The sequence below is a fragment of the Malus sylvestris genome, chromosome 11, assembly GCF_916048215.2.
Source record: "Malus sylvestris chromosome 11, drMalSylv7.2, whole genome shotgun sequence".
In the NCBI taxonomy this organism is placed as follows: domain Eukaryota; kingdom Viridiplantae; phylum Streptophyta; class Magnoliopsida; order Rosales; family Rosaceae; genus Malus; species Malus sylvestris.
In genome coordinates, this window is record NC_062270.1 from 18241412 (window position 1) to 18254649 (window position 13238).

At 40.8% G+C, this 13238-nt stretch overlaps 2 protein-coding genes across 2 annotated transcripts; one reads left to right on the forward strand and one right to left on the reverse strand.

Annotated features, from left to right (window-relative positions):
- Positions 1-2753: 2753 nt before the first annotated feature.
- LOC126591511 (protein CLAVATA 3) lies at positions 2754-3731 on the forward strand. Its single transcript, XM_050257214.1, has 3 exons — positions 2754-2978; positions 3122-3192; positions 3336-3731. The coding sequence occupies exons 1-3, from the start codon at positions 2894-2896 to the stop codon at positions 3546-3548; spliced, it is 369 nt and encodes a 122-aa protein (XP_050113171.1). The 5' UTR covers positions 2754-2893; the 3' UTR covers positions 3549-3731.
- Positions 3732-9311: 5580 nt separating this feature from the next.
- LOC126590287 (uncharacterized) lies at positions 9312-9958 on the reverse strand. The gene has a single exon (XM_050255775.1). The coding sequence runs from the start codon at positions 9939-9941 to the stop codon at positions 9312-9314; it is 630 nt and encodes a 209-aa protein (XP_050111732.1). The 5' UTR covers positions 9942-9958.
- Positions 9959-13238: the final 3280 nt, after the last annotated feature.

Consider the following 13238-nt stretch of genomic DNA (forward strand, 5'->3'; position numbering starts at 1 on the left):
AGATATAATTATACATGACCATCATGATCATCACCACTAACGGAAAGCACATACTGCATGATCGTACGGTTGGCATTTCACAACATTGTTGGCACTTGTTATGACATCATCATCCTGAAGAAGATACCTATTTTGCTGGTGCATGCAGGGTAATAATAAGGAGAGGATTGTGGCACATTATTCTTTATTTAATTAAAAAGAATGACAAGTGGTTACTTACTAATGTGGTGAAAATGAGTTTTGTTCTTACATGACCATATATGTTTAAATTCCATCCATGACTAATTTAACAAAATTTATTGTTTGACAAAAAAAAAATAAAAAAAATAAAAAATTTGGTTGATATTTGTAGAATTGATCTTTAAATGGTGATATAGAAATTAGATGGTTCTTGATGATCATTATTATATTTTATTTTATCCTATTTTTAGTTATATTTTATGTAAGTTTTTGAGAGAATTTAACTACTTTCTTTTATGTTTTTTTAATAGGACAAGCGGAATCTACTTTCCTTAAAACGTGATGAAACGATGGAATTTTGGAATGATTCCAATTAGAATAGATTCCCAAGTCATTCAAGTTGATTGGGTCAAAACATCTGCCTTTAATTCTTAGTTTTAATTTTATCTGTTGATCATGGCGATTAGATGAAGGCATATGCGATGTGCTTAAAAATTGACGTTCTAGTCTCGTTTGAACCATAAGTAATTGAAGATGACATTTTTGAGGAACTTTCCTTCTGCAAAGTCGAAGTGGATGTTTTATCTTTCCAACGCCACCTTGTATACCTAATTCTGTGCAGATTTGGTCATAGAACGGGTTGACTTTCTGACTGCCCAATGGAAAAATTAGTATCCGGTCCCTAGTTTTTACTGTTCATTGACTAACACCTTATTAGTTCTCAAATTTTGATTCAAGTCCCTAGCATTAATGTGATAATGAATTTACATGTTTATTATATAATTTTTTTAATATAAAAATTAGTAATTAATTTAGGGTTTAATACTCACACCTCTATTAAACTTCTAATTAATTTTCAATTCAAACATTTCCAAAATAATAAAAAATTAAATTAAATTAAGTTTGTACCTATTAGTTTTTTTTTATATATAAAAAGATTCTCAATTTTTTAATCTTAAATGTACCCATTCATATAATTTTTCAATTTTTTTAATCTTAAATGTACCCATTCTCAAATATATCAATTTGTTATATGTAAAATGTACCCTTTTTTAATATAAAATCCATTCAAATTTTTTAATCCATGTTTAAACTTATATGGGTACATTCTTTTTCGTTGATTTGAGAATGTATCCATGTTTTGGTACAATAACTTTTTTTGTTAATTTTGGTTAATGTACCCATACATATATGTACACACACACACACAATATAATAGAGAGAATAATTTATATTTTATTATTTTTAATCCCATAATTATGGGTTTTATTTAAAATCTCATTAATATAAACAATTACAAATTTCAATTTTTAATTTTTAATTAAAAAAATATAGTAACTTACATTATTACATTAATATCAGGGACCTCAATCAAAAACTAAAAACTAACAAGGTTTCAATCAAAGGATATTGATAGTTAGGGACCGCATCCAAAGTGTCCCCTGCCCAATTTACTAAAATAAGAATAGGAATGTATTTTTTAAGTAATATTATTTTATTTGGTTATCCAAATTTGTTGGGGGAACCTATTTTAGGTGGAATTAGAATTCTAGGTCTATCTATATTTTGATATTCAATTATGATTATGCGTAACTAATTCTCTTTGCTATGATGAGGTTACGAGCCTTAGCATGAATATGTAGTTTTTCTCTAGTTTACTTAAGATGTTATGCATGCTTGCTTTGAATTTCAATCACAAATTTTAAGCTACCCATATATCTTGATGCTTGATCACCATTATGATGTTTAGACTGGTAATTGGATGCAATTTCTGTTGGAATATCACCTTGAAATTGGTTAATGCTTCTTGTGGTTGGAAACTGTACGTTCACTTAAGGCGAATATCATGCTTTAAGTTACATGGTTTTTCAAAGGATTTTTACAAAACTTAATGAGTCTTGCACGTTTATATTTGATCTGAATGTCATAGACGGATTGCATGTTAAATATATGTTCTAGCTTGAATATCACATGTAGAATATGCATAATCAAAACCTAACCTTCAAAGCTTGTATGTATTAACTCATAAGTAATCGGTAGAACTACTTAGGTTGGTTAATGGTGACGGCTAAGCCTTAGTACTTCAAAGTCTTGATTATCTTAAACTGTTTATTATAATTGTTCTTTTGATTTCAATATTGTTGATTTCAATTTTCTATATCTTGTATTAAATAATTAATTACAATTTGTTTTAAGCACAAGTTATTCATAGCAGTTTATGTAGACATTGACCTTGTTTAAATCATTTATACTACAATAATCTTGTTTTCTTGAAAGTTTTTTTATGTGACTTAACCCTAAATATGCAGGTGACGAAAATTTGTAGTTCTAATCATCAAATAACATTGAAAATTGAAAAGAAGAGCCGAAAAAGTAAAATGAGAAGTTTCATATGAGAAAGTAACTAGCATCCACATTAAATATTTGCAAAATCTGAATTGTGGAGTGACGTGCGTGGCTGTGATGATACGATTGAAGACGGCGCTGTCCTACGTCACAGGGAGAAGATCTTATTAGCTGGCTACTAAAGCTAGTTAATCATTAATTTCTAGAGAAATGGCTGCATGAGCAATTATGTGAGGGGATTCAGATTTTACAAGCCCTTATAAATTGAATAATCCCCCCTCTCCAAAACTTCACAATTAATATTTCCAATTTCCTCTCGCTATTCTGCTGCACATTAGGGTTTATTCTTAGCTAGGAAATCCGAAAAATGGCATCAAGATCATCAGTGGCTATTTGTTTAGTTTTTCTTGTGGCTTCGTGCTTGCTGCGGATGGAGGAAGCTGCTAGCACTGGTTTTTCTTTCTCTCTCACTGTCTCGGACGCAATACCATTTCCTTATGCATAATAGTTTCCTATATAATATGTATCTGATTTTCTATAAATTAAGCGAACTGCTGTAGATAAAATGGAGTTGTTTTTTTTCCCTGTTAAACAGAATGCATGCGCACTGGCCATGGGTGCCTTGGTGGTGAGGGAGCTGGTTTCCGAGGAAATCAAAACAGAAAGGTACATCCACATTTTTTACTATTTCGATTTTTTCCCTAACAATTATAAATAAGATCTCTTCTATAATATTTATAGATTTAAATTATAAATTAAGTTAATTTCATCTGATCATGCTTCGTTTGTTGATGCATATATATGAACAGATGCTGGTTGCTGGCATCGAAGGAAAAAATAATGAGGTTGATGTTGGTACGAGTGGGAAGTTGCTGCAGGATGAAGAAGCTGACGGCGATGATGAGATTATGAATGGAAAGAACAAGTTGGAGGTTGGGTCTGAGTTAAGGAAGGTTCCTTCTGGTCCTGACCCACTGCACCACAATGGAAATGCCCCCAAAAAGCCTCGCACTGATCCTTAAAAGTTAGGGTTTTCCCATCGACCGGTCGAGAAAGAGCTAGTTAGTTACGTCTATGTACAAGATCTTAGCTTGGTTACTTCATGCACTAGCTACCAACCAACGGTGACTTTTTGTGTTCAGGACATGGAGGGCATATCACTATGTAAAATATGTTTTATTGTATGGAACATATATATATTTATATCAATGCTCTGCATATTTTGGTAATATATATTTAGCCCTTAGTTAAATTTTATGCTCAACTTCTTGTTACTCTCTGTTTCTTAATAGGTCCTTATGATTTGTTTGGTTAATCATACGACAAATTATAGTTTTGTGTCAAAAATTAAAATTAACATGTTAACTACTACAACAAAACAAAGTATTTTCCTAATAAGTGAGGTCAGCTGTATGAATTTTAAATCGTTATTGTGTTTGATTTTGTGCTGATTTCATAAAATTTTATGATGCTCTAAAGTATACAATCCTTTTAAAATTTTAGTTGTTCCATCTTCTTTTTTATTTTTCTAATCAAACATAAAACAGTTGAAATAAATCTGAATACTCCAAAACATTGTAAAAAGTCTCTATGTACAAACTAAATATAGTCACAGAGGGGAAAATTCCAAGGGCTTTACCCAGAAGAATCATTTTGTGACATCAGATGGTGTAGGGCATGTCACATTTTCGGCCGTTTTGGGCTTCTCCTGGAGTTGACCCCTGATGAATTGAAACTTTGCAGTAACGGTCACAGTCAAAATTGACTATATGTTCTCAAGGCGTATTTACCGGATTGGAATAGAATCTTGGGATGGTGACATATAATCCCGTATCTTATTTTGGAGAAGGATTTCAATAGAAATGTATACACATATAACGGTTCTGTGTCAACGATACGTAGTAAAAAATTAGTACATGATATTATTGTGAACACGGAATTTTCCTGAAACGAAAGAGACAAGAACAACGCGCACAAACAAATATTTGTATTTGAAGATTTTGGGTTACAATCTCTCTCTATTTTGATCATCTGATTCGATCTCCGTAAGGTGTTGATTTGTGGATGTTTCGTTGATCCAAGGGCCGTTGAGGTTTGATCTTAGATGAACTGTTGGAAGTTTCTTCAAAGGGCCGTGGGCTTGATCTTTGAAGGTGGATTTGAGCGGATCTTCAAGGAGCCGTTGGGGCTTGATCTTGAGGATGAATGTTTCTTTAAGGGCCGTTTGAGGCTTGATCTTGAATAACGGTGATGAGCGGATCTTCAAGGGCGTTTGGGCTTGATCTTGAAGAACAGTGATGAACGGATCTTCAAGGGCTTTTGGGCTTGATCTTGAAGAACAGTGATGAACGGATTCTTCAAGGGCTTTTGGGCTTGATCTTGAAGAACGGTTGGATGTGTGGATCTGTCGACGTTTGTTGATCCAAAGGGCCGTTGGGGCTTGATCTTGGATGAACGGATGATTGTTGATCCAAGGGCCGTCGGGGCTTGATCTTGAATTGGTGAAAGGTTGATTCAAGGGCCGTCGGGGCTTGATCTTGAATTGGTGGATGATTGTTGATCCAAAAGGCCGTTGGGGCTTGATCTTGAGATGAACGATGAACGAAGAACGAAAAAAAAACTTCCTTCAAGGGCCGTCGGGGCTTGATCTTGAATTGGTGGATGATTGTTGATCCAAAGGGCCGTTGGGGCTTGATCTTGGACGAACGATGAACGAAGAACGAAGAACGAAGAACACTTCCTTCAAGGGCCGTCGGGGCTTGATCTTGAATTGGTGGATGATTGTTGATCCAAAGGGCCGTTGGGGCTTGATCTTGGAAGAACGAAGAACGACTTTCTTCAAGGGCCGTCGGGGCTTGATCTTGAATCGGTGGATTGTTCTTCAAGGGCCGTTGGGGCTTGATCTTGAAGGAGGATTTGATGAAGAACGAAAAGGGCTTTCTTGATCCTTCGGGATTTGCTTGAGAGCTTCTGAGTTTCAGAGCTTCAGAGCTTCAAGGTGTAATATGAATTCCTCCTCTCAAATGAATGAATTAGCCTTCTATTTATAGAAATTTCCAAGGCCTAATTTTGAATATAATATTCCAGATGAAATAAGTCGTTTCTGCCAGGTGTTGACACGTGTCCTGTTTGATGACTTTTCCAACTTATTGTGATTTTTTGTTTAGACACACGCTATGTGTAAAATTTATGTAATACATGAGCGTTGAAACTTTGATTTATCGGTCAACATTTATTTACCGAAATTTCGATGTCTACAAATGCCCCCACTTCAAGCCGCGTCGTATACATGTGATTGTCACGTGTAGGAGATGCGTTTTGAAGTCCCTTACTGTAGATGTCGATCCAAGGGCCATCGAGGCTTGATCTTGAATTGGGCTGGAGATTGTTTCAAGGGCCATTGAGGCTTGATCTTGAATTGGCCTTGAGATTTCTTCAAGGGCCGTCGAGGCTTGATCTTGAAGGTTGAAATTGGACCACAAGGAGTTTCATGTGGTAGATGATCCTTGGCTTTGGTAGTGGATGAATCGGCACGTATTTTGTTGCACTTGTTGACTTTCTACAGCTTTGATCTTGAACTGGATTGGAGGACTTTCCGGATTCCTCCAATTGTTGACTTTCCACAGCTTATTCTTGAACTGGGTTGGAGGATTTTCTGGTTTCCTCCGATTGTTGACTTTCCACAGCTTATTCTTGAACTAGGTTGGATTCAAGGGTGGTAGACACTTGATCTTGAATCGGACTTGTGATTTCCTCAAGGGCCGTCGAGGCTTGATCTTGAATTTGGCTAGAAGCTTCTTCAAGGGCCGTTAAGGCTTGATTTTTGAAGGTTGACTCGAACACATGGCAAACAAGCACAAGGTGGAGGTGACGACTTGTTGCTTTGTTCAATCTTTCTAATTCACACCTGAGCAGTTTGGTCAATGGTATGATCTTCAAGATTGATGGGCTCTTCTTCCAGTTGGTGACTTGATCTTTAAGGATTTGATTCAAGGGTGGTGAATCGGCATGTGCAGCCCACAACGCTTAGTAAGTCGACCCAAGAATTTGAGGGTCAAAACGAGTTCACCGTCCAGAGTGATTGCAAACCTGATGATATGAGATACTTTTGATTTTGAAGAAGTAGCGGATGAATCAGCACGTGCTTTGTTGCACTTGTCTCCACATGCTTCAAGGTATCATTTTCATTTCCTTTATCTGTTCCTCAGGCAGATGTGGCATCTTCTCGAGTTCCTCATCTCAGACTCCTTCTGCTGAGTTGACTGTGCAGGCCGCATTCTTCTCTGCTTGTTTCTTCTGCACGTTGTCTCCACATGCTGCAAGGTATCATTTTCACTTGCCTTATCTGTTCTTCAGGCAGATGTGGCAGCTTATTTGGAAGTATAGCAGCAGTGGGAGACGAGTACTCGAGAGCAGTGCTAAGTAGGCAATCAGGGAAGGGTTCCAAGCAGTCGATTCCTTACCCGAGTTTGAGTGGAGGTTCCGGCATATTGTTTTCTTTATCCTTGTCTTTGTAGGTAAGAACAAGGACAAAGGAAAGGACAGGGAGAACGCATGATATGAGATACTCTTGCTTTCTACCCTGGTGATATGAGATACTTTTGCTTTGGAGTCATTGGCTTGTAGAGGTACCCCAAGGAATAAGGAACTCTGAGTGACCCGAGATGCTTCGTTGGGAAGGCATTCTCAGAGATGAAGAAAGGTTCTATATGTCTGCCTTGCTATGAAGGGTGAAGGTGGACAGTTATAGGAATTTCTTTAGTACCTGTAGAGGTACTATTCTTTTACTCGTGTTGGTAACCAATGCGTGATTGATCAGTATGGCTTCACGTGCTTTCTTCTTTATCAGAAATCTTCGACAAATTGTCCGTAATTTTCATCAAGCTGAGTGTGCATGTGATAGGTGTTGACGAGGCTGAAAAAGACTGGCGCCTCTTCGATATCTGGGATCGGCGCTTCGACAAATTGCCCGTGATTTTTGCAAAGCTGAGTTTGCGCGTGACGGGTGCTGACGAGGCTGATAAAGACTGGCGCCTCTTCGATACCTGGGATTGGCGCTTTAACAAATTGCCCGTGATTTCCGCAAAGCTGAGTTTGCGTGTGACGGGTGCTAACGCGTCTGGAAAAGCAAGATGATTCTCCGATTTCTGAGCTTGCCTCTTCGATTTTTGAATCAGCATTTTCGAACTCTGAGCTCACCTCTTTGATCTCTGAAATCCCGTCGAGTGCTGATTTTTTTTATAGAGGCACGCAGTTCGTTTCAAAGCACACTTGAATTTTCGCTTGTAGAAACTCCCCTCTTGCACTTCTAAGATCTTAATTTGTCCGAGCTCTTCTTTCTTCAACACCTTTGAAAATGTCTGGGCCATCCGACCGTCGTTTTGATTTGAACCTTGGTGAAAAGGCAGTCCTGCCTTCTTCAGACAACATATGGCGCCCATCCTTCATATCCTCTACTGGTCCTCTTACCGTTAGGGATTCGGTGGTGAAGAATGATATGACCGCTGCGGTGGTGGCCCGGAACCTTGTCACTCCCAGAGATAACAGACTACTTTCCAAACGGTCTGATGAGTTGGTTGTTAAGGATTCTCTGGCTCTCAGTGTGCAGTGTGCAGGTTCTGTGTCTAATATGGCCCAACGCCTATTTGCTCGAACCCATCAAGTTGAATAATTGGCGGCTGAAGTGATGAGTCTCAAACAGGAGATTAGAGGGCTCAAGCAGGAGAATAAACAGTTGCATAAGCTCGCACATAGCTATGCAACAAACATGAAGAGGAAGATTGACCAGATGCTGGAATCTAATGGTCAGATTTTACTTGATCATCAGAGGTTTGTGGGTTTGTTCTAGCAGCATTTGCCTTCTTCTTCTGGGGCTGTACCGCGTAATGAAGCCTCAAATGATCAACCTTCAGTGCCTCCTTCTTCTGGGGTTCCGCCGAGTACTGAGGCGCCACCTGATCGTCCTTGAAGATCCCCTCTTGTAAATTTGATTTGATTTGATTTTTTTTTAAATGTATGTATAATGCAAATTTATGTAAAATTTCCAGAAAAATAAATAAAATGGACCTTCTATTTCTCTCTATGCAATTTTTTTTTTAAATTTATTTATTATTATTATTTTTTATTTATTTAATTTATTTATTTATTTTTTCTTTTGGTGCTGGATGCACCCACCACTTCCTTTTTTTAATTTAATTTAATTTTTTTTATAGCACATGGTGCCTGATGCACCTCTTTTTTTTTTTCACGTGGTGGCAGCACCACTTTGCTCCACCATCCCTTTTTTTTATTATATATTTTTTTGTATAAATTTGGGTGGTGGGTAGAGGAATTTACGGGGAGCGGAGCTCGAGTTTGAGGAAGAGCTTCTCGGCTGGCTAGTCGTTTGACAGCGGTCTTTGAAGTTGTTGGCAGCTGCGAGGCAAGAGACGGAGGAGGTGGAGGTGATCGTGACGTCGGATCCAGCTAGAACCCAGAGCACAGCCACTGAGCCCAACCACTGAGCACAGCCGCTGCACACCCGTTGTACTGCCACCGAGCACCGCCACTGCGCATCCGTTGCACTGCCAATCACTGCAAAGGATTATGTTTAACGGCGAAGATGCTGCCCTATTTGCCATGCTATGCCGACGTGCTTCACACAATTAACCATCCAGAATTGTTAAACATTCTATCTGGGTTTATCACAAAACAGAAGAAAAACCAAGATCCATCCCTGCCAAACACCAATCTGCCATCTTTTTGGGATTTGTCACGACATCATCAGCCAAAACCTGCTTGGTCCGTTAACAGATTGGGGGAGAGGAAGAGTTGGCGGAGTCAGTAGATGGAGTGGAAGTAGGGACCACGGGGCTGGTGGAAATGGAATAGGAATCGCGGGCATATCCGATGCGGAGGCTAGCGGCTCGCTTTTTCCGTCTGGATGTTGTCGCAGGCGGTGTTGGTTTCGATGCTAGGGTTTGATTCTGAACAAGGTCGTCGTGTGTCTGCGTTAGCGGACCTTCTGGGTTTGGGAGGGTCTGGAATTGGACTGTGAGGTCCGAGAAAAGGTTCTCGTCAAGAGGCTTGGAGGATGATGATTCTGACGGAGGTGGCGGAGCATCTCCATCTTGGTGAGATTGAAGGGCTGGATCTTGACCACCGTGATCAGGGAGATGGTGTTTCTCCAAATCCTCCAATTGTCGCATCGTTCCATCAGTATTACCATGATTGTTTCCAACAGATATCTTCAAATCATCCACAGAATTTTCAAGAATGCGGGTTCTGCTCTCTAGTTGTGTTAGTTGTGCACTAACGCTTTCCAACACATGCAGCAAATTATCAGTATGCTTCTTCATGGTCTGGTCAATCTCTGACACAATTGCAGCATTGCGGTCATTCTCTAAAATAAGTTTTCCAGTTTCAAGGGAATCCATTGAACCATAACTTCGGATTGGAGATGCAGTGTTCGACTTGGACTCGCCAGAGTTCCAAGCCCTAGTCGCTCATCCTCCTCCGAGATTGGGCGTAGCATCGAAACTCCGCGACGGGGAAGAAGAACCGACGACGGGGCGAATCGGCTGGAAATCGTAGCTGGGAAGCATCTCTTGAAACTCCTTCTTGGAAATCCTATTTCCATTGCCGGTACCGCCGACCTGATGCTCTTCTTCTCCTCCTCCGTCTTTGCGGCGGCTGTTGTTGGTGTTGGTGTTGGTGTTCATCTTCATCCGGTCGATGAAGTCGTCGTTCTGGTGCTGCTTCTGCTTCGATCCCTGCGACAGATTCATTATCTGCTTGTCCAGAAACGACGTCGTGTTCATCGAGGAAATCCAACCGCGGACCGAGATTTTGGATGCTCTGAGCTGCAACAATGGCTCCACAAACATACATATGGACAGAATGTAGGATTGTTGCATATGCTTCTCTGTGGGCTTGGGCTCTCTTGAGGGCGGCGATGAGGAGATGGGAGATCGGTCCTGGGTTGGGCCGAGAGGAGATGGGAGATCGGTCCTGGGTATGATACTGAATTTGGACAATGGGCTTGGGCCTGGTCACTGCCACTTGGGTTTGGATGTTCTCCTTTTGGTGGGCTGGCTGCTGATGCATATATATATATATATATATATATATATATATATATATATATATATGTGTGTGTGTGTGTATGTATATGTATGTAAAAGAAATCTTTTTTTTTTATTTTTTTTTTAATAAAACATTTATTCTTTTTATTTTGATGTGACTGTACTTGAAGTTTTGAGGTTTCAAGTTGCCTACGTACTCTTCCAAAAAAAGAGATCAAGTCATAACGTAGTTCAAATACATACATTTTTTTATCTTTTAGCACGAAACATTTTTCTGTCGGATGACTGATGAAGCGGTGGAATTTACAGTACCTTGGACTATCAGTGCGATTCATCTCTTCTGGCCGTTTGCACTCAGGCAAACCAATCACCTTCTTTTCCAGCAAGTCTTCTAACATGGCAACCACATCAGAGTCGGGGAATGGATAAGTCCTCTCCTCAAGCTCCTTCAAAGTGCGTCTACGCATCTCTTGATCACGAAAAGCTTCGGTTTGAATCGCCTTGCCTCGTGTAGGGATTTTGACGGGAGCTGTGTTGACCGTCATTGCTTCCTTGGTGGGTTTCCACGCCGTCTTCTCCAACTTTGGCCCAAGAACTTTGTCGTTCTTGTAGTCGGCGATCGGTTCTTTCTTCCCATGATGGGCGATGCTCAACTCCATGTCATGGGTGCGAGTGGCCAATTCCTCGAAAGTCCGTGATTTAATGCCTTGGAGGATGTATTGCAAACCCCATTGCATGCCTTGGATGCACATCTCGATTGAAGAGGTTTCCGAGAGCATGTCTTTACAGTCGAGGCTTAGAGTGCGCCATCTGTTGATGTAGTCAATGACTGGCTCGTCCTTCCACTGCTTTGTGCTCGTTAGCTCTAGCATGCTCACAGTGCGACGGGTGCTGTAGAAGCGGTTGAGGAATTCCCACTCTAATTGCTCCCAGCTGTTGATGGACTCAGGCTCTAGGTCTGTGTACCACTCAAAGGCGTTTCCTTTCAGCGAGCGCACAAACTGCTTGGCGAGGTAATCCCCTTCGGTCCCTGCGTTGTTGCAAGTTTCAACAAAGTGGGCAATGTGCTATTTCAGGTTTCCCTTTCCATCGAATTGCATGAACTTTGGCGGTTGATAACCCCTCGGCATCCTTAAGGCATCAATCTTTTTTGAATACGCCTTCGAGTACAACCCGGAGGTATTTGAGCTCCTTTCGTATTGTGCCTTGATGGTGTTGGTGATCATCTCCTGCAGCTGCTGGATAGAAAGAGATCCCATGAGTGCAGCTGCTTGGTCTGGCTCTGGCTTCACATCGTTTTTCTCCACCTGAGGCTCATCTTCTTCGTCATCTCTTCTCTTTAGTGGATCATTCTCTGGGTCAGGGTTCTCGTCATCCTGTGGCTCCAGTCGGCTGACGAGTGCAGCGATTTGCAAGTCTTTTTCTTCAACGATCCGTGTTAGCCTTGCGATTGCTTCATTCATTTGAGCCAGCTGCTCATCGATTGAAGTCGTTCCAATGGTCATGACTTGCATGGCTGAACTGTCGCTTGAATCGGCATCGGAGAGCATGGATTCAGAGTATTTCCTTGGGCTTTCCCCCCTTGGTGCCCTTAGTGAGGCTAAGGTGATCAAAGGTTCGTGCCTTGGGTGCTTTTGTTCCCTTGGCAGAGTTGATGCAGAGGTGAAAGAGGCGGCAGAAGTAGCTCTTGCCATGCTTCGAGTCGTGATGCCCAAAGTGACACCAGTTGCGACGAGGACGCTCTTGTTCTTTGTGCCGGTTGCGGGAACAGTTTGAGCCTTCCTTGATGCCATTAATTTTGGAAGTGCGCTTGAATTTCTTGAACGAAGAAAGAGATGAGAGGCAGAGATTATCCCACCGGGCGTGCCAATTTGTGAACACGGAATTTTCCTGAAACGAAAGAGACAAGAACAACGCGCACAAACAAATATTTGTATTTGAAGATTTTGGGTTACAATCTCTCTCTATTTTGATCCTCTGATTCGATCTCCGTAAGGTGTTGATTTGTGGATGTTTCGTTGATCCAAGGGCCGTTGAGGCTTGATCTTAGATGAACTGTTGGAAGTTTCTTCAAAGGGCCGTGGGCTTGATCTTTGAAGGTGGATTTGAGCGGATCTTCAAGGAGCCGTTGGGGCTTGATCTTGAGGATGAATGTTTCTTTAAGGGCCGTTTGAGGCTTGATCTTGAATAACGGTGATGAGAGGATCTTCAAGGGCGTTTGGGCTTGATCTTGAAGAACAGTGATGAACGGATCTTCAAGGGCTTTTAGGCTTGATCTTGAAGAACAGTGATGAATGGATTCTTCAAGGGCTTTTGGGCTTGATCTTGAAGAACGGTTGGATGTGTGGATCTGTCGACGTTTGTTGATCCAAAGGGCCGTTGGGGCTTGATCCTGGATGAACGGATGATTGTTGATCCAAGGGCCGTTGGGGCTTGATCTTGAATTGGTGAAAGGTTGATTCAAGGGCCGTCGGGGCTTGATCTTGAATTGGTGGATGATTGTTGATCCAAAAGGCCGTTGGGGCTTGATCTTGAGATGAACGATGAACGAAGAACGAAAAAAAAACTTCCTTCAAGGACCGTCGGGGCTTGATCTTGAATTGGTGGATGATTGTTGATCCAAAGGGCCGTTGGGGCTTGATCTTGGAC